Source organism: Sus scrofa, chromosome 14 (genome assembly GCF_000003025.6).
Source record: "Sus scrofa isolate TJ Tabasco breed Duroc chromosome 14, Sscrofa11.1, whole genome shotgun sequence".
NCBI classification, from domain to species: domain Eukaryota; kingdom Metazoa; phylum Chordata; class Mammalia; order Artiodactyla; family Suidae; genus Sus; species Sus scrofa.
The window spans coordinates 2,525,351-2,548,217 of NC_010456.5; the positions used below are offsets into that span (position 1 = coordinate 2,525,351).

The 22,867-nt window shown below is 39.0% G+C and overlaps 1 protein-coding gene across 2 annotated transcripts in view; it reads right to left on the reverse strand.

Moving 5' to 3' along the window:
* Positions 1-20,979, reverse strand: part of AUH (AU RNA binding methylglutaconyl-CoA hydratase) — a 147,874-nt gene extending 126,895 nt beyond the window's left edge. For both annotated transcript variants that reach the window (XM_013990241.2, XM_001928792.6), the window contains exons 1-3: positions 20,679-20,979; positions 4,437-4,504; positions 4,248-4,335 (exon numbers count right to left, since the gene is read on the reverse strand). In XM_013990241.2, coding sequence (XP_013845695.1) covers positions 4,248-4,335; positions 4,437-4,504; positions 20,679-20,937 — 415 coding nt within the window. In that variant the 5' untranslated portion in view covers positions 20,938-20,979. The remainder of the gene's footprint in view (positions 1-4,247; positions 4,336-4,436; positions 4,505-20,678) is intronic.

The following is a 22,867-nucleotide window of genomic DNA, read 5'->3' on the forward strand; positions in this document are numbered from 1 at the left end:
AAGCCAGTACTGCAAACCGTTATCACCCAGGCAGCTGAGCATACTAATCCTACTCTCTTCAATTACCAAACTGAAGTTAAAACTAATCCTTTTGGAGAGACAGGATTAAGATGGGGAATAGAAGGCCTGGAACTCAACTTCTCTCCTAAAAATAACAAAACTCACAACTAAAGACTGAGCAATCTCCACCCAAATGGACCAGAAAACTTAAAAAAGATACCCTACTCCAGAAGAAAAAGAGGAGGCCACATCAAGAAGCAGGAGGGGCGATTTCACGATATAAACAACCCCATACCTCCCAGGTGGGAAGCTCCATAGACTGAAAACTAACTGGTTCACAGAGACTCACCTACAGGAGTGAGAGTTCTGAGCCCCACATCGAACCCTCACATGTGGGGATCCAGCACTAGGAGAAAGAGCCCCTGGAGCATCTGGCACTGAAGGCCAATGGGGCTTGTGCACAGGAGCTCCACGGGACTGGGGGAAATGGAGACCCCATTCTTAAAAGGCGCACACAGACTTTCATGTGCACCGGGTCCCAGGGCAGAGCAAGGTCTCCATAGGAATCTGGGTCAAACCTGACTGCAGTTCTTGGAGGACATCCTGGGAAAACAGGGGTGAATGTGGCTTGTTGTGAGGGAAGGACATTGAAAGCAAAGCTCTCGGGAATATTCAGCAGCAGTGCTTTTCTCTGGAGGTGGCCATTTTGGGAAAATCTGGCCCCACCCATCAGTCAGTGCTGAGAAGCCCCAGGGCAAACAACAACCCAGGTGGGATCACAGCCAGGCCCCTCAGTAAACAGGCTGCCTAAAGACCCCTCAGGAACACAGCTGCCTCTAATCCCATCCAGAGACTAAGCCCCAACCCATCCAGAATCAGCTCCACCTACCAGTGGGCAGGCATCAGCCCCTCCCATCAGGAAGCCTACACCAAGCCCCCATACTCACTTCAGCCACAAGGTGGGCAGACCCCAGAAGTTAGAGAGGCTACAACCCTATTATCTATAAAAAGGTCACCATACCAAAAACCTCTAAAAATGAAAAGACAGAGAACTATAACTCAGATGAGGGAGAAAGGAATAATCCCAGAAAAACAGCTAAGTGATGAGGAGATTCTCAGTTTCCAGGAAAAAGACTTTAGATTGTTGATGCTGAAGATGATGCAAGACATTGGAAATAAACTGGAGGCAAAGATGGATAACTTACAGGAAACACTGACCAAAGAGATACAAGATATAAAACTTAAACAAGAAGAGATGCAAAATACAATAACTGAAATAAAAAATTCACTAGAGGCAGCTAACAGCAGAATACAGGAGACAGAAGAACGAATAAGCGAGGTGGAGGACAGATTAGTGGAAATTACAGATGCACAACAGAAAAGAGAAAAAAGATTGAAAACAAATGAAGAGGGTCTCAGAGAACTCTGGGACAAAGTGAAATGCACACATCCATATTATAGGGGTGCCAGAAGGAGAACAGAGAGAGAAGGGCACAGAAAAAATAGTCCAAGAGATAATAGCCAAAAACTTCCCTCACATGGGAAAGGAACCACTCAAATCCAGCAAGCACAACGAATACCATATAATAAACCCAAGGAGGAATACACCAAGACACATATTAATCAAACTGACCAAAATTAAAGACAAAGAGAAAATATTGAAAGCAGCTAGGGAAAAGAAACAAGTAACATACAAGGGAAACCCGATAAGGTTATCGGCAGATTTTTCAGCAGAATCTCTGCAGGCCAGATGGGAGTGGCATGATATACTTAATGTGATGACAGGAAAAAACCTCCAACCAAGATTACTCTACCCAGCAAGGCTCTCATTCAGATTTGAAGAAGAAATCAAAAGCTTCACAGGTAAGCAAAAGCTAAGAGAATTCAGCAACACTAAACAGCCTTACAACAAATACTAAAGGAACTTCTCTAGGCAGAAAAGAAAAGACAGCAACAGGAAACAAAAATTCTACAAATGACAAGGCTCACCAATACAGTAAAGATACAAAATCATCCATGCACAATTATACCACCAAAATCAGAAATTATGAGAAGAGGTGGGTACAAATGCAGGACACTGGAGATGAACTTGCAATTAAGGGAACAACAACTTAAAACAATCTCATATACATATAGACTCTTATATCAAAACTTCAGAATAACTGCAAACCAAAAATCTACAACTGATACACAAACAAGGAATCTCTGGAGAATATATCTCATAGTAAATAAGTGCATAATCCACCATGAAGGGGGTCATTTGACATCATTCTTGGAATGTTGTAGTCTTCTTAGATCTGATTTTGATTTCCTCTCCATCAAAGAATTTATGATAATTATAATTAAATACTGCAACTGTACAATTCAATAATACAGCTCTACAACTGTATTATTAATAACCATCTCTCTCCATGGTACAAGGTAAGGTCTATAATGTCTTGTTTATCACATCACCTAGAATGGTGTAATGCCTATATTGAAGAATCAATAAGATGTAACAAACTGTGAGGACATATTTATATAGTTACACTGTTTTTAACCAATTTATGCATTTTATATTTTACTTATTTTCAGAGGGTATATTATTTTTGTTATTCTTACCAGTTAAGTTATTCTTTTTATTATGCTATATAAAATATTTAATGGTATATAAGGCTTTCTTCTTTATAAGTTTTAGTTGCATAATACAACAATTTTAATATAATGCTAATTTTTAAAGAAAAATTGAATGTAACAGATAATACTAAATAGTAAAGATGAAAGCCATACAAAATGGGATAAAGTATAGAATAGATTTCCTATTTGTCTCAGCATATTTTCCATTCCACTTCCCCAGATGGAGTCACTTAATCTGTTTCTTAAGATCCATGATATAATAATCTGTATGAATGTAATTGTGTTTAAATATATGCATTTTATTATGTAAAAAAATAAAAATTAAATTAAAAAAAAAAACTAATCCTTTTATGTACAGTACACTCTATCAAAAGCTAAAATGCAACTCATGAAACTGAATGTTCCTAAATATTTTAAGGAACATTTTAAGGGGGAAGCTGCAAAGTTTGAAGCTTGAAAAACTGAGGACTCTCAACAACGAAACTGAAGAACAGCAGCCACAGCTAAGATACCTCTAAAAACCTTGTCTAGACATACTCTCCACTTCTCCAGAATTACTCTAGCTATAGTGTAAATGTTAAAAAACACTCATTGAACCTAAAGTGTCCAATTATCTCCAGTGGATTATTCCGTTTATACTTTTACTGAAAAAAAAAAAAAGTTTATGACTCAGTCAACATCTACCTTTACCTACTTATTAGTAAATTACTATGATACTGTATATTATCAGCATTTTTTATCTGAATCATCTACAATTTTTACTAGTTGAAACAGATCCATTCAATCCCATGACTTTTTTTAGAAATATTTAGAAATATGGAAAATGCAAAGCAATTTAATCCTTGACTTTTTGGTAACGTAGTACAAATGGAAAAAACATATTCTGCTGCTGTAGATACCAATTTAAAAGCACAGATGGAGTTCTGCTGTGGTGCAGCAGAAACAAACCCAACTAGTATCCATAAGGATTCGGGTTCGATCCCTGGCCCTGCTCAGTGGGTTAAGGATCCGGCGTTGCCATGAGCCGTGGTGCAATTCACAGAACAAGGCTCAGATCCTGCGTTGCTGTGGCTGTGGTGTAGGCTGGCAGCTGTAGCTCCCATTCAACCCTTAGACTGGGAACCTCTATATGCCGTGGGTATGGCCCTAAAAGGTAAAAATAAATAAATAAATAAATAAAAATATGATTTGTGGACACACCTACAAACACCAGCCGCCAAAACAAAGGTCTATACTTAACATTTTCTACTGAGGCAACTACAGCTCCTCAATTAAACTATTTTTTAAGCAACTCTCAAATGCAGAGCACAGTGTTATGAAAAAGAGACATGATTTTTCCTTCCCAGTTCATCTTTTCTAAATATTATTCATGTACCACAAGTAAACATTTTAATGGCTCAATTTATTTTTTCAACTTCCAAAACAACTTTTCCACATGCTGTAAAAGTTTCCTTCTAATACTAACAAAGCATTCAAAGCATTCTCTTTCTTGTAAAACAGTAAAAAAAAAAAAAAAAGAGGAATTGTTTCTACTAGAATTCAAACCACGAACACTTCATAACAGAAAATAGGCTACTATTGAGGAAAGACTAGACTACAGTTTGCAAAATGTAATCTATGTATTTACATACCAGCACAGAATATCCCTGGGACTTCACTTCTGACTATTATGGTCCGTACTTTCTTATCAGATTTTAAAGCATCCACAGCTTTTGACAGCTAAACAGAAATAGGGAGGGTAAGGGAAAAATCATTTTCAGATTAATGTCAATACTGTTTATCTTAATATTAGAAGCAAATAGATTAACCTTTACACTTACCATTTTTACAAGATTTTTACTCAGTGAATTTTTGGCATAAGCTCTGTTTATTCCGAGCACCACAATTCCTAGTTAAGGAAACAAACAAACAAACATTTGAGTTAGTGAGGTATTTAGGGTAGAGACTCCCACATACACAGCTAGTTAACTTGGGACTGAGGAATCTACCTTCTCCTTGAGGTTCACTTCAAGAGCTTTATCCTAACTTTCCTATTTGCCTTCCTCTTTAAGCATATTTTTAAAGAATGTGCTATATGTAACATATTTACAAAATCAATCTAATGCTTCATATTCACCACTTTTCTTCAGCCTTTAAGAGAAGAATTTTACAACAGCATGCCCCTTCACTTCTCTCTCCTTAAGCCCCACCAAGATAATCTGTCACATTCTACTAAATTTTACATAGCTAAATCAGATTAACTAGTGGAAAGGCCATGCTTATTGGTGAAAACTCTAAATTACGGAATACTGTTTCATCACTTCCAAGTATACACAGAAGTACACAACAGCTAACAATTCTTTTTCACAGGCAAGCATTATAGGATCAGTTTTTTGGCTGGTAAACCAGATGACAATGTTGCAATTACTCTTTCTGTCACACTACATAGTTCTCAATATTTCCATCCCAGGTTTCTCTCCTGACTCTGTCCCATGTACTTATTAACCTGAATCCACTTCCCTTTAGACATCCAATAAGCAATCAACCTGAATCTATAGAAGGTTTATTCTCCCCCAAAGCCCAGCTACCTCCTAACTTCCCTAATTTTATCAGAAAGCATCATCTAAATCCAGCCTCCCATTCCAGCTGCTGTAGTCAGATCAATTTTCTGAAAACAATTACATGCTCAAATTTTAAACTCTCCTCTGCATAAAATCCTTTAATTATTCGAGTTCCAGACCTTAATTATATGCAAAGTCTTCTAAAACCTGCACCCCACCTTATGTTCCCTGAGTAAGCAAAAATTTTCCATGTATAATATGCATTTCCACCTGGTTGAGGGGGTGAGGGCAGACAAGAGGGGGGTGATCGTTATTGGTAACTGAGTTAAAGACAACAAAATGTGCACATGCTTCTCCATGCAAGAAACTGTGCAAACCCACTTTTCAAAAAAAGTACAAAGATGAAATTAGGCCTACAGCAGGATTAATTTGCAAACTCTCCAAATGATCTCAGTATGGAGAAAATCATGAAGGAGAACTGGTATCTAGGGCTGGCTCTGTATTAAACAGCTGAAGGACCTTGGTTAGGTCCCAATACTAATGACAGCAGCTAGCACTAATTGAGTTCTTTAGCATGTGTGGGCCACGGTTCTCAGTGCTTCATGTTTATTGTCATCCCCAAAACAACCTAAAAGGTAGGTATTATTTTTATCCTTGTGGAACAGACAAAATAACTGGGACTTGGAGAAGTAACTACCTTCAGCTGGTAAGTGGCAAAATCTACACTTGAAGGAAGAATGACTATGCTACACTGTTCAAGCTTCACTTTCCTCAGAAGAAAACCAAGTAGATAAGATTAGATATGTTCATTCATTGAAATGTACTGCATACACACTATGGTGCTCAGCTCTCAGGGAACTACAGTCTAGGAAGGAAAGACAAACATTTGTCAAATCATCACAAAAATATACAATTCAAAATGCTGTACATGCTCTAAAGAGTGCTACAGTAATTTGTAACCAGAAGTGACATGGTCTGAGGGCAAAAGAGGATAGTCAGGGAAAGCTTCTCCAAGACAGGGCTATGTGAGCCGAGATTGGAAAGATGAGTAAGAGTTGGGGGGTGGGAGGGAAGGGACAGGGAGGTGCTGAATTTCAGGCAGGGCAACACAGGAGAAGTCATAAAACAGTCATGCCAGAAGGAGGAGGAGTACCAGTGAGAGGACAGGTCAGCACAAGCCAGATATTGTTGCTACAGGCCCTGTTAAAAAGAAAAGGAGTAACCACTGAGTTTACGTTCCATAAACAAACATATAAAAGGGGCACGGGGATGGGGAGGGGTGGTATCTATATTTGGAGACCATACCTAGGTGTACAAGGCTAGACACTTTGAGGCACAAGCTGTAGTCCAATCAAGAGATAGAAGGTCTGACTGAGGTTAGCAGAGTTAGAAGGAAGTGAGAGAATTCAAAAGCTACTCAAGTGGTAAAATTTTAAATGAGTTGTGATTGCCTGGATTGAGGACTGGCTGCATTGAAAGGAGGTATTTAGGAGTGTTTAAGTACTTCACCATTCAGTATAATGACTGCTATGCATTTCTAACAGCTTTTTATCAAGTTGGGGAAATTTATTTCTATATTCAAAATTGCAGGAGTTCCCCATTGTGGCGCAGTGGTTAATGAATCCGACTAGGAACCATGAGGTTTTGGGTTCAATCCCTGCCCTTGCTCAGTGGGTTAATGATCTGGCGTTGCCGTGAGCTGTGGTGTAGGCTGGAAGCTGCAGCTCTGATTAGACTTCTAGACTAGGAACCTCCATGTGCCAAGAGTGTGGCCCTCAAAGGACAAAAAAAAAAAAAGTCACAGCATAGAAAATAGATTAGAAGGAAGAATTTAACTAGGAGACCATAGACCAATAACCGTTATGAATACTGATACCCTCAAAAAAATAAAAGTCCGCAAAAAAATACTAACAAGCCAAATCTAGCAGCATATTCAAAGGTTTATACACCATAACCAAGAGGGATTTATACCAGGAATGCAAGAGTGATTCAGCATAAAAATCAAAGTAATACACTACACTAACAGAATAAAGGAAAAAATTTAAAAGCCACATGAACATCTCAACTAATCCTTAAGAAACATTTGACAAAACCCAACATACTTTAAATGATTTTTTTAAATAATAATTTTAAAACTTCAAAAAACTAGAAATGGAAAAGAACTTCCTCAAATTAATAAAGGGCATTTACAGAAAACCCAGAACTAATATCATACTTAATGTCAAAAGACTGAAAGTTGTCCCCCGAGATAAAAATATATATATATATATTTATATATTTTGTCTAGAAAATATATAGACATCTGTTTTCACCACTTCTACTGAGTACTGTATTGGAAATTCTAGCCAGAGTAGCTAGATAAGAAAAAGAAATAAAAACATCCAGATAGGAAATAAGGAAATAAAACTATTTCTATTCACAAATGACATGATCTTATATACAGAAAATCTCAAAGAAGCCACAAAAACTATTAGACCAATAAATCAAATCAGTAAAGTTACATAATATAACTTCAATATACAAAAATTAGTTATACATCTACACACTATCAATAAACACTGCAAATGAGATTAGGAAAACAATTTGTAATAGCACCAAAAATAATAGAATACTTAGGAATAAACTTAATCAAGAAAGTTCAACTATACAGTGACAACTATAAAACATCACTGAAAGAAATTAAGAAAGTAAATAGAAATATATCAACTGGTTTTTGACAAAGATACCATGACCATTTAATGGTACAAAAGTTTTCAACAAATAGTGGTGAGATAGTCAGATATTCATTCACAAAAGAATGGAACTGAGCCCTTTCCTCACACCATATACAAAAATTGTCTCAAAATGGATCTAAGATATAACTGAAAGAACTAGAACTCTTAACACTTTTAAAAGGAAACATAGAAACCTTCATGACCCCGATTAGGCAACAGTGTCCTGAATATAACAACAAAAGCGCAATCAACAAAAGAAAAACAGATAACACATACTACATCAAAATTACCGAGGAAGTGAAAAAACAACCCGTAGAACAGAAAATATTATCAAATCATACATCTGAAACAGGGTTAATATCCAGATTATACGAAAAGTTCTTACTACTCACAGCAAAAGGACAACCAAACTGAAAAACAGGCAACGGATCTGAACAGAAATTTCTCCAAAGAAATACAAATAATATGAGGCTCAACACCATTTGTTATTAGAGAAATGCAAATCAAAACCACAAGGAGGTATCACTTCATGCCCAGTCAGATGGTTTTAATTTTTTAAAAAGAAATAAGCATTGAAGAGGATGTGGAGAAAGAATGCTCATACGTTGCTGACGAAAATGTAAAATGGTGGAGCCCCTGTGCAAAACAGTTATAGGCAAACCCATAAAGACAGAAAGGAGATTAGTCGGTTTTGGAAACTGGGGGAAGATGGGGAACAGGAGGAACTGCTTCTATAGGTTTGTTTTGAAGGTAATGAAAGTGGTCTGGACTTAGACAGTGGATGGTTGTATAACACGGGGAATAACCTAAAAACCACTGAACAGTACACTTTTAAAAGTTATCATGGTCAACTTTGTATTATGTGAATTTTATCTTGATTCACAAAAAAAATTAAAAAAAAGCTACTAGGGATATCAAACAAGAGGCTACCGGAGAGATCCAGATAAGAGACAACAGCACACAGGCTTCAGGCTATGGGTGGAGAGGGAAAGTAGACTGCTCCTAGAGATATACTGAAGGTAGTACCCACAGAACTATTATCAATAATATTACAAGCCCTGTTTATATTCAATCTGTAGATAAAGCACTAAAAATTGAGAACAAAATGTAACTATCAAAAACTCTGATGATATAAAGTTACAAATATCAGAAATCGGATGATTAGAAGATGAAAGAAAGAGCAAATATTTTATGACCACATGTAAAAATGCCTAGATATTGTTCAAAAAAATAACTTATAAGTAACACAAATCAGAGAGTGAATAAAGTTATCATTCACAGCAAGGACTCAAAATAGAAGTTTAACAGCAAAGACTCAAAATAGAAGTTTAAAGTCTTTACTTTGACAAAAGGATCTGAAAGTAAAGAGGTGGCACTGTTCCACAGTGCTTTTCAAAAAAGATTTACCATGAGCATATTTCCTTTAAAGAATTTTGTAGACCTCAATAATTTAACTTATTATCATTAACAAATCACATGTAATACACAAAGCACTGAAATCCACCGATGGAATACTTAAAATAAACCACATATATAATTCAGATTCCTTAAGATACTACAAAAGTAGTGAGAACCTATCCTTAAAATACTACAATAGTGAGAACCTACACTTAAAATATACTGAACTATTTCAGAACTCCTTCACATGAACACAAGGAGATATGTACAACGACCACATCAATTTTTAAAATACCCAAATTTTAGAAACAACTTGGAAAATAATTAACAGACGATTATAATGCCAAAAACCCAAAATAATCAAATAAGAAACTACTGCAATCAAAAGAGCATTAATTATGTAAAAGACATGAAATTAATATATCCAGAAACAAAAGCCTTCAGCTAAAAAGAGAGAGAGAGGAGAGGAGAAAGGAAGGAAGAGAGAAGGAAGAAAAACTACCTGGACAATACACTGAGAGAAAATATCTCATTTTTATGAATATCCAGAAAGGAAAGCAGGGAGGATGACTTGGGGTACACTTAACATAAACATGCAAATCCTACTGGCAAGCACTTTTAAAAGTCTCTTTAAAATAACCAAAAAAAGTAGAATTGAACAAGTGGAAACACAAATCGTGCTTTCAGGTAGAAAAAAAAAACAAAAAAACAGTATCATAAATATTTCCCTACTTTTAAATCCAACACAATGCCAATAAAAACACCAACGGGTCTTTTTCTGAAACCAGACATGAAGATTCTAAAACTCAAGTGGAAAAATAACTATACAGAAAAAGCCAAGAAAACAAAGAAAAAGGAAGAGCAAAGGTGGAAGAGGGAGGACCTAGCCTTACCATACATTAAAACATAACACAGCTTTAATCATAAAATAATAGAGAAGTGCAATATCTACATGGATCATAAAGCAGAACAAAAAGTCCAGATGGAATTTTTGCTTATGATAAAAATGGTACTTCAAATCAGTGGGGTAATGGGGTTGGAACAACTAGATACCCATCTGGAAAAAGATAAAAGACCCGTATCTCACATTGCCATGATAATTCCTTTATTTTTACACTGGTGGTTTCAAAATGGTGATTTTCTTCTATCATTCCTACCATTCTTTTATAAAAAGGTTTTCTTCCCTACCCCACTATTTTGAATAATCACTATGGCTTTGTGGATTCCTTATTCAGCATGCTATAATCCATTATCACTGTACTTTTTTTTTTTTGGACTTTTGCCTTTTTAGGGCCACACCAGCAGCAATATGGAGGTTTCCAGGCTAGGGGTTGAATCCAAATTGAGCTCTAGCTGCTGGACCACACCACAGCCACAGCAACACAGGATCCATGCTGCTTCTGCAACCTACGCCACAGCCACCAGCAATGCCAGATCCTTACCCACTGAGTGAGGCCAGGGATCAAACCCACATCCTCATGTACACTAGCCGGGTTCATTAACGACTGAGCCACCACGGGAACTCCCATCACTGTACTCTTTAATGTTCAAATTATCCTACATATGGCCAGTGAGAGAACACTTCCTTGCTTTTTGACCCACAAAGATATTCCAGGCACACCTTAAACTGTCCCTGCTCCAGACCTACAATCAGACATTTCTCCAAAAAGCCCTGGCTTCTTTCAGTGGGAGAATAGTTTAGAAACCAAAATCTGGACATAAGATATATTCACTGCTACTGTGGTATGTATTATTGCTTTTAGACTGTCTCAGCAGTCAGAATAAGAAATAAATGTAAACATATGCAATCACAATATACTCTTGGTTTTTGGATTTATTAGAAATCGTAAGTTTGTCCTGTTACCTCTAATTCAAATCCAACATAAGGGGTTTCTTCCTCACCTTCCCCCATTACATATCTGTACTTTCTTCTACCACAACACAAAAAGTCTGCTTACCAAGAACATTTTTCATTTGTCTATCCCACAATAAAAAGAAAATATATTCAGAATTATTAAGCCTAATTACAGCTAACAATGGACTACTAAATTTCAAGATTCTTTTAACTCATAACTAATTGACCTAAATGATAACAATTTATTCAAAACGATAATGCCAACAATGTACAGGCATTATTGTTTTGTATAAATGGTGACTCTAGCTTACAAAAAAAGGGAAATGAACGACAGCAATGTTATAAGGAATGGCAGGAAAGAAATGGAATACACATTTATACATTTACCACCATGAAGTGGTATAATGTTATTAAAAAATGAATGTGGGAGTTCCTGTTGTGGCTCAGTGGTAACCAATCTGACTAGTATCCATGAGGACCCAGGTGTGATCCCTGGCCTTGCTCAGTGGATTAAGGACCCAGCATTGCCATGAGCTGTGGTATAGGTCACAGAGGTGGCTCTGATCCTGCACTGCTGTGGCTGTGATATAAGCCGGCGGCTATAGCTCCAATTAGACCCCACCCTCCATATGCCACAGGTGTGGCCCTAAAAAGAAAAAGGAAAAAAAAAGTGAACATAGATTACTTGCAAATATATATTGCAAATACCAGGGCAACCAATAAAAATAAAATCTCTTAAGAAGTATAAATGGCATGCTAAGAGAAGTAAGAAAATTGGCAGAAAAAAATGGAAGACAAAAATGAAAAACAAAAAACAAGGGCAATGAATAGAAAACAGTTATGAATATAATACATAGTAATCCAACTACTTTAGTAATCACTGTTAAGTATGAATCATCTAAAATACATTAATTAAAAGACAGATACTATCAGAGCTGATTAAAAATAAGAACAAACTATATATTGTTGAAGAAATTCACTTTAAATAGAAAAACACATTTAAAGTTTGTTTGGAAGCACAAAAGACCCAGAATAGCCAAAGACATCCTGAAAAAGAAAAATGGAACTAGAGGAAACAGGCTCCCGGACTTCAGACTATACTACAAAGCAACAGTCATCAAAACTGCATGGTACTGGCACAAAGACAGAAATATAGATCAGTGGAACAGGATAGAAAGCCCAGAATTCAACCCAAGCACCTACAACCAACTCATCTATGACAAAGGAGGCAAGAATAGACAATGGAGAAAGGACAGCTTGTTCAATAAGTGGTGCTGGGAAAACTGGACAGCCACATGGAAAAGAACGAAATTAGAACACACCCTAACACCATACACAAAGATAAACTCCAGATGGATGAAAGACCTAGATATAAGACCAGACACTATAAAACTCTTGTAGAGGAAAACAGGCCAAACACTCTCTGACATAAACGACAGCAACATCTTCTCAGATCCACCTCTTAAGAGTATTGACAATAAAAAGAAAAATAAACAAATGGGACCTAATCAAACTTAAGTTTCTGCACAGCAAAGGAAACCCTAAACAACACAAAAAGACAACTCACAGAATGGGAGAACATCTTTGCAAGTGAATCAACTGACAAGGGATTCATCTCCAAAATTTATAAACACCTTCTGCAGCTCCATACCAAAAAAACAAACAACCCCATCCAAAAATGGGCAGAAGACCTAAACAGACAGTTCTCCAAAGAAGACATACGGATGGCCAAAAAACACATGAAAAGATGTTCAGCGTCACTCATGATTAGAGAAATGCAAATCAAAACCACAATGAAGTACCACCTTCCACCAGCCAGAATGGCCATCATCCAAAAGTCTACAAACAATAAGTGCTAGAGAGGGTGTGGAGAAAAAGGAACCCTATTACACTGCTGGTGGGATTGTAAATGGGTGCAACCACTCTGGAAAACAGTATGGCGATTCCTCAGAAAACTAAACATAGAACTATCATTTGATCCAGCAACCCCACTCCTGGGCATCTATCCAGAGAAAACCACGGCTCGCAAAGACACATGTACTCTGATGTTCATTGCAGCACTATTTGCAATAGCCAAGACATGGAGACAACCTAAATGTCCATCGACAGAGGAGTGGATCCAGAAGATGTGGTACATAAACACAATGGAATATTACTCAGCCATTAAAATGAACGAAATACCAGCATTTTTAGCAACACGGATGGACCTAGAAACTATCATGCTAAGTGAAGTCAGCCATACAATGAGACACCAACATCAAATGCTTTCACTGACATGTGGAATCTGAAAAAAGGACAGACGGAACTTCTTTGCAGAACAGATGCTGACTCACAGACATTGAAAAACTTATGGTCTCCAGAGGAGACAGTTTGGGGGGTGGGGGGATGTGCTTGGGTTGTGGGATGGAAATCCTGTGAATGATCATTATACAACTACAGATGGGATAAATTCATTTGAGTAATAAAAAAAATTTTTTAAGGTGAAAAAATAAATAAATATAGAAATACAAACTGAATAAAAATAATGAGATGGAGAAATATAAACCATGCTAATACTAATAAAGAAGACCTGGAGTAGTTATATTAATTTCAGAGAAACATCACAAAACAAGGAATAGTTCAGGGATAGAAAGGGGACATTACATAATGCCGGAAGGGTCATTTCTCCAACAAAACATGATGACTAACAGTAAAGCATCCAATTGCATGATTTAAAAACTGACAGAATTATAAGGAGAAATAAATAAATCTATCATACATGCAGATTTCAACTCACCTCCATCAGTAATAGATCCAGCAGATAGAAAATCAATTAAGGGTACAGCTGAACTGAACACCAAAAATCAACTAAATCTAACTGAATGCTAGATCTAATTGAATACAGAGTACTACATCCAACAACAGCAGAACACACATTCTTCCCAAGCTCATATGGATATTCACCAAGACAGACCACGTTCTGGGCCAAAAATACACCGCAACAAATTTAAAATAGAAATCATACTCAAGTATGCTCCTAGACTACAGGTGGAAATAAACTGAGAAGTCAGTAACAGAAAGACAGCTGGAAAATCTCAAAATACCTAGAGATTAAATAAGCTACTTCTAAGTAACATTAGGTAATAAAAGAAATCTAAAGGAAATTGAAAATACAGCTTATCAAATTTGTTTTTGATGCAGCAAAAGCAGTGCTTAGGGGAAATTTACAACACTGAATGCACATATTAAGAACCATATTAAGAACTGATGATCTAAGCTTCTAACTTAAGAAACCCAGAAAACAACTAACAAATAGAATCTAAAATAAGCGGGGGAAAAGGTAAAAATCAGCAGAAATCAATCAAATTGAAAAACAGGAAATCAGTAGAGAAAAAACAAATGAAAAGTTGGCTCTTTAAAGAGATCAGTAAGTCGATAAGCCTCTAGGCAAGCTAACTATGAAAAAAAGAGAGAGAATACAAATTACTACTATCAGAAATGAAAGAGAATACAAATCACTAACAGCAGAAAAGCATCACTACTGAACCCCACTGATACCATAAACATAATAAGGAACATTATAAACAATTATATGCCAACAAATTTGCTGACTTAAATGAAATGGACCAATTCCTTGAAAGCCACAATCTACCAGAGTAAGAAACAGATAAACTGAATAGGCTTGTATCTATTTAAAAAACTGAATCAGTAATTAATAAACTTTTAAGATAGAAAGCATCAGATGGAGATGGTTTCACTGGTGAATGCTACCAAAACATTTAAAAAATGATGTTTCGCCACAATCTCTTCCAGAAAACAGAAGCAGAAGCACTTCTTAGTTCATTCTATGAAACCAGCATTACCCTTCTACCAAAAACGAAGACATCACAAGAATGGAAAACTAAAGATCACTCTCTCTCATAAACACAAATGCAAAAATCCTCAAAAAAATACTAACAAATTAAATCCAGCAATGTATAAAAATAATTACACCCCACAATCAAGCAGGATTTATTCCAGGTGTGCAAGACTGGTTCGATATCTGAAAATCGATTAATGTAATTCATCACATCGATAGACTAAACAAGAAAATTCCTACAATCATCCCAATAGATGCAAAAAAAAAAAAAGAATTTGACAAAATTCAACCAGATAAAAACTCTTAAACTATGACTAGACGGAGGCTTCTTCAACCTGACAAAGGACATCTACAAAAGACCCAAGGTTAACATCATATTTAGGATGCGAAAACTGAATTCTTTCCCCTCAGATCAGGAAAAAGACTCGGATGTCTTATTTTTATTCTACACTGTAATGGAGGCTCCAGTGAGATTAGGCAAGAGAAAAAAATAAAAGGCAGCCAGATTGGAAAAGAGTAAGTAAAATTCCTTCTATGTGAAAAGTACATGGATCCTTTATATAGGAACTATTAAGAAACCCACTAAACGAACTTTGAAAATAAATAAGCAAGTTCCACAAAGCTACACGATTCAAGATCAACATACACAAACAACTGTATTACTATATGCTAGCAATGAAAAATCTGAAAACATAACTAAGAAAACAATTCTATTTACAACAGCATCCAAAAAGAATGAAATAGGAATAAATTTAATAACAGTAGTGCAAGACTTGTACACTGAAAACTATAAAACACTGCTGAATGAAAGCATATTCCATGTTCATGGAATGGAAACTTTAACACTGTTACAAAGGCAATAATAGTCCACAAAAGGATCCACCTATTCAACGCAATTCCTATCAAAATCCCAGATGACTTGACTATCTTGAGAAAATTGAGAATTCTTCAGAAATTCTAGTATAAATTCTTCAGAAATGGTACTGGCATAAAGATAGACATGTGAATAAATGAAATAGAACTGAAAGTCTAGAAATAAACTCTGTGTTTACGGTCAATTAATTTTCAACAAGGGTGCCAACACAATTCCTCGGGGAAAGAACAGCTTTTCCAACAGTGCTAGGACACTGGATAGCCAAAGCAAAAGAATGAAGCTAACGTGTTACTTCACAGCATATACCAAAGCTAACTCACAATCAGTCACAAATTGGAAGAGCTAAAACCTTAAAACTGTTGAACAAAAACAGTTACAGGAGTTCCCGTCGTGGCTCAGTGGTTAACGAACCCGACTAGCACCCATGAGGACTTGGGTTTCAATCCCTGGCCTCGCTCAGTGGGTTGAGGATCTGGAGTTGCCAGGAGCTGTGGTATAGGTCGCAGCCATGGCTCGGATCTGGCGTTGCTGTGGCGGTGGTGTAGGCCCGCCGCCGATTAGACACCTAACCTGGGAACCTCCATATGCCACAGGTGCGGCCCTTAAAAGACAAATAACAAAAAATAAAATAAAAATAAATTAAGAAAGAAAACAGTTATAAATCTTTGTGACCTTGGGTTAGGCAACAGTTCCTTAGATATGATCCAAAAGCTCAGCAACAAAAGAAAGAAAGAAATTGGACTACATCATAATTAAAAACAGAGGCTCGTTGAAATTAAGAGTGAAAAAACTCACAGAATGGGAGAAAATATATGCAAATCCTGATTAGGAACTTATATCCAGAGTATATATAGCACTCTTACAATTCAACAACAAAAAAACAAAACAACCCAAATAAAATGGATGTGAAAGACATTTCTCTAAAGAAGATATACACACGGCCAATAAGCACATGAAAAGATCCAACCATTAGGGAAATCCAAATCAAAGCCACCATGAGATATCGCTTCACATACACCAGACGGCTATAATCAAAAATCCAAGCAGGTACTGGTCATGATGTGAAAAAATTTAGAGCCTTTATACTTTGCTGGTGGGAATATAAAATGCTGTAGCCACTTTGGAAAATCTCTGTAGTTACTCAAAAATGTTAACCATAGAATTATAATTACCATAGGACCCAGGAAGTCCACTCCTAAGTGGAAATAAAAAAGTATATCCATAAAAATGTACATGACGTGAAGGTTCTCAGCAGCACTGTTTATGAGATTCAGAACGTGGAAATAACCTAAATGTACATCAATGATGAGCAGAAAAAAAAAAAAAAAAATCCAAACAATGGGAGTTCCCGTTCTGGTTCAGCAGGTTAAGGACCCAACGTTGTCTCTGTGAGATGAGGGTCCTTCCCTGGCCTTGCTAAGTGGGTCCAGTGTTGCCACAAGCTGAGGCATAGATCATAGATACGGCTCAGATCTGGTGTTGCTGTGGCTGCCTAGGCCACAGCTGCATCTCCGATTTGACCCCTGGTCCAGGACTTTCCAAACGCTTCAAGTGCAGCCCTAAAAAGAAAAAAAAGAAAGGAGTATCATTCAGCCATAAAGAGAAATGAAGTCCTGATACACACCACACATAATAGAAACTGGGAAACACAATGCTAAGTGAAAGAAGCCATAAATAACTACATATGATCACTTTATGTGAAATGTCCAAAGTAGAAAAATCTGAGAAAGTAAATAATAAATGGGTCTTATGGGGGGGGGGGGAGTATGAGATTGGGAAGTCACTGCTAAAGAACACAGAGTTTCATTCTGGATTGATAAAAATGTTCTAAAATTGGACTGTGGTGATGGTGGCACAATTCTGTAAATATACTTAAAACAGTTGTACATTTTTAGTTTTATATGTGAATCTCAATAAAGATTTTTAAGATGTTCCCATGATGGCTCAGCAGTAACGAATCTGATTAGTCCATGAGGACACAGGTTCAATGCCTGGCCTTGCTCAGTGGGTTGAGGATCTGGCATTGCCATGAGCTGTGGTATAGGTCAAAGACACAGCTCAGATCTGGCGTTGCTGTGGCTGTGGCGTAAGCCGTGGCCTATGGCTCTAATTCGACCCCTAGCCTGCAGAACTTTCGTATGCTACAAGTACGGCCCCAAAAAGACCAAAAAAAAAAAAAAAAAAATTCACATGCCATAAAATATGTGAAGATAGATATTTTTTAAACATGAGAAAAATATGAATCAATCTGTTTTAAAAAAAAAAAAGGCAAGTAGAAGGAAGACAACCTAGCTGACCTCTGCAACAGCCCACTTGAGAGATGATACAGGCTTGGACAAGGGTGGTTCTGGTAAAGAGGAACATGGAGAAAAGTGGAAAGACTACGAAGACATTTGGGAAGAGCTGATGATGACGTAGATGTGAAGGATGAGGAATGAGCAGGTATCAAGAATAACCTGCATGAGGCATTTGCTTGTTTGCTCTATTTCTACCAAAAGTTGGAACAGAGTTCACAGAAATGATCTTTAAAATGGGTCACAATTCTTGCCAGACTGGGAGAAGGCAAAGACACATAAAGAAGGAGAAAAAGGTAAAGCTTAGGCACAGCAGAAGGGAGACAGGTGGTCTGCAAAGGCCTGCAGCTGTGAGGGCTTGAAGGCATTAGAAATCACTAGTTTTTAACTGAAAAGAGATGTGATTCTTGGCCTTGAAAAAATAACTCCTGCCCCAGTGCAAAGAACAAACCCAGAAGGAGAATGATCGAAGACCAGTTGACCTATAAAGGAGGCCACTGCAGAAAACCAGGAGAGACCTTTGTAAACCATGACCAGGACTGCTGCTGAGGTGGGACAATGCAAGAAATAACAACTAAAGAAAGCTAGCAGTGTAACTGTGCTTCCGCAACAAATTACAAGTAAGAACTCAGAAAACACACAGGGCTGATGCATTCTGCACCCACCCATATCCATCAGCGTAAAGAAGCCTACAGGGCAGAGAGCAGGACAGTTCTCATATTTCCTGCAGGCTGCTAAGAGCACCAAATTTTGGACTCACCTCTAATGAGAGGCAAAAGCTCCTTCCCCGGCAGTAGCCTCAACCTCTTGTTTTCTTTGCACTGCTTACTGCTGACTTGGCAGTAAAGTAAAGCATATATAATGTCAGACAAAACTGAGTTATCACCTTGCCAATCCTGAAAGGAAACTGGAGGCCAATTTTCTTAAGAAACCATATTTCCTAATAGCTGACTTTTACATTTTAAGTAGTTGAAAACATCCTGAATTTATTGTCTTATATTCTGATTTCTTCTCTTTAAGCCATCTGAATTCTAACTGAAGGACCTTCCAGAGATTTTATGAAAATTTACTTTCAATTTGCACTCCTTTAAGTCATAAGGACAAAAAAATACAGTATATGGTGCACATTACAAGCTGTACCCGCAATGCCTTTGTAGCTAAGGTACTGCTGGTACAACGAATGTAAACAAAATTCAAGCAAGACTAAGCTTACCCCAAAGATGGTAGCATTCACGGCTCTAATCACTCCAGGGCCAATCTACTTTCCAGCTGCATGTCTCAATATTCTACCAATCATGCCATAATAATACAGCCACGCTTGCTTTAAGCCATTTCCCCCAAAACACTACACATTTTCACAAGCCATGCCTTTGACCATGCTCTTGTCTCTGTCTGGAATAATAAATAAACACATGAAATAACTCATTATACTCCAGAGCACCCACTATGAGCTAGATACCTAGTGGGCAATTTATATTAACACTCTTATCTAAACTTCACAGCAGCCATACAAAGTTGGTATTATTTCTCCTATTTTACACATAAGATAGTGGAAGCAGAGCAAGTTTGCCTAGGAACCCTCATTAACGTCAAATTCCACTGCAAGAAATCCTAATGACTCCCCATGGACTCCACCAATCTCCCCAAATACAGCTGGGCGTATTACTGCCCTTTGCTCTCAACAAGGCTTTAAATTAGCATAGCCTTTTAACCACCAGCATCTTCCTCGCTAAACTGGTAGCTGCTTAAAGACAGCAAACATGACTTAACTCCTTTTGCACTTTCGCTTAACAGATTATAGGTGCTCAATAACTGCGTGTTAGAATTAAATAACTGCTCTTCTGGTAAACTGCTATTTCCACCTTTCATGATCCATTTAGCTTTTCCCAACGAGGCAAGCCAAAGATAGTGAGCTTCTACAGTAATTCCACCGAAAGGCACACACCCACAATCTTACTCCCACCGCATTGTATTGCTAATGAGTCTGTCTCCTCCCACTGAAGGTAGCTCAAGGGCAAGATCAATACGACTACAATTGTGTTCCCTTAGCAAGTCGCTTGGAAGAACATGACAAGGCTCAAAACTGTTTAACTAAAGTGAAACAGACCACAAAACTAACCAGATAAAATGGACAAAGGGAAAAACTGCTCCAGATGAACAGCTTTAAATTTAAATATGTTCAGCATAATAAAGTGCACTCTCACTGCAGCTTCTAAAACTATCCCTCTGATATCTGAGTTGACAGAAAGCCATTACAGAGCAAGAACAAAATCTGGAAGCAAATATCACACACCCGGTTTATTGACCTTGGCTCGTCTAGAGTTGAGGGCGTAAACTGCGTTTCTGTCTTCGGCGCTGAGTAGGGCCGCTTTTACAGGTTAGCTGCTCCGTAGGACACCTTTAAGCGTGGAGAGCACTAAATAGCTGCAATGCTTCGATGGGGGAGGGGAAGGCCCCCCAGGCCTCTCGGCGGACAAGGACGTCAGCCCGGACACTCGACCTTGCGACCCCTTCCTAGGACCGGCGTCAGCCCGCGTCGCGCCCCTCACCTCGGTTCTCCTCCTCCAGATATCGCACCCGCAGCTCGTCCTCCGTCTTCGCCTCAGAGCTGTAGCCCCTTCGCCAGGCCGCACCCCCGGCCGCGGGCGTCCAGCCCCGAGCCCAGATGGCCGGCCCTACCGGCAGGCCGGTCCAGGAGCCAGGGAGCCTCCACCCGGGGCCGATCCCCGCACAGTAAGCAGCCACCAAGCGGGCGCGGCCTGCCCGCAGGGTACCTAAGGCCCCAGGTACCCCCGCTGCCGCCGCCATGTTCTCTGTTTACGGCGTGGGCCTGCGGTCGCTGCACGCCGCAGGGCACGCCCAGGCCCCGCCCCCGCGTCGCCCCTCCCTGGCCCCGCCCCCGAGGGCTCGCCCCGCCCAACACCGAGGACCTCGTTCCAGATCCTCCTTGCACAGGCCTCCCTTGCCTGACACAGAGTGTAATGCTTTGTCCAGCAAAGGCAGGGTGAAGTAATTCTCCAAGACTGCGCAATGTTTTAGGGTAGAACACATTCTATAAGAACGCCCCGAAGAGAGTCGCCTCCCTACATTCCCTGGGCTATGCCCTCGGGTCATGTGTTCCCTGCAAAAGTGAACTAAGGTTTGGCTGACAGGATGGCAGCTCTGCGAGGGGATCCTGTTTATAACCGGTGTACTCGGTAAGTGTACTTACTCATGCATATAAGAGCCGTGAATTATCAGTTAAAGGTGCCTGTAAACATATGTGATCCTCACCATACGGAGTTCAGGAATGGCTGGAAAACAGTCAAAGAACACAGGGGTCCTTAGCCCGCCATCTCAGGCAGGTGGCACGGCCTTTCCTGAACAGTTTTAAAACTGTGAAGGGAGTTCCCGTCGTGGCGCAGTGGTTAACGAAGCCGACTGGGAACCATGAGGTTGCGGGTTCGGTCCCTGCCCTTGCTCAGTGGGTTGACGATCCGGCGTTGCCGTGAGCTGTGGTGTAGGTTGCAGACGCGGCTCGGATCCCGCGTTGCTGTGGCTCTGGCGTAGGCCGGTGGCTACAGCTCCGATTCGACCCCTGGCCTGGGAACCTCCATGTGCCGCGGGAGCGGCCCAAGAAATAGCAACAATAACAACAACAACAACAACAACAAAAGAGACAAAAAGGCAAAAAAAAAAACAAAAAAACTGTGAAGGTCATCAAAAGTAAGTCTGAGAAACTGTCACAACCAAGAGAAACCTAAATGGCAGCTAAATGTAATGTGCGATCATGGCTTGGATCCTGCAACAGAAAGTGGAACTTAGGCAAAAATGAAGGGAATCCAAATATAGACTTTAGTTCATAACATGTCATTACAGGTTCATAGATTGTAGCAAAGGTACCATATTAATGTAGGAGAGGCTAGGGGTGAGGTTCTACTGGAACCCTGTACTGTGTTCTCACATCTTCTGTAAGTCTAAAAACGGTTATAAGAAATGTTTAGTTATTAGTGCAAAATAAATGATAGATGCCCCAGTTCACGTGGACCCTAATTCAAATCCAGTGAGTCTGTGCTGCCCTGGACTGAGCTGGAAGCCTGCCCTGGACAACTAGTTATTGACACTTCTGGAAGACCTCCAAGCCTCTCACCCAGCCTTCTCCTCCAAGCCACCTGTTTGCCTTCCTCTGCCCCTCATATCCTTTGATGTTCCCTTCCCAGACCCAGGGAAAGCTTGAATGGTGCCTTCCCCACGAGGCCCTAAATCTCTGCTATGAGCACACCTAGAATGAGAATTGGCCATGAAATTCTACAATTTGAAGGCCAACTCCATCGCTCTTTACCTTTCTTAGGCTTCCAAGTTATAGTGTCTCCCTTTTACCTCTCAGACAGAAGAAAAGAGTTCCTGCTTTGTCAGAGCGTCACTGGAAAGCTGTCATTCTAGCCCCCCTTCCTCTTCAGGTCTTGGGGGTTCCTGTTCCTTATACATTTTTTCCAGTCAGTAGGAATTTTATTCTGTCCTCTACAACAGTAAAGGAGTCTAAAAAGAGTTTATTAGCCAGCTGGGGCTGCTGTAGCAGATACCACAGACTGGTCTGAAAATTCAAGATCAAGGTATAAACAGGTTTAGTCTCTTCCTGAGGCCTCTCTCCTTGGCTTGCAGACAGCCACCTTCTAGCTATGTCCTTGTACAGCCTCTCCCCTGTGTGTGTGCATCTTTGATGTCTTTGCCTCTTCTTCTAAGGACACCAGTCCTATTG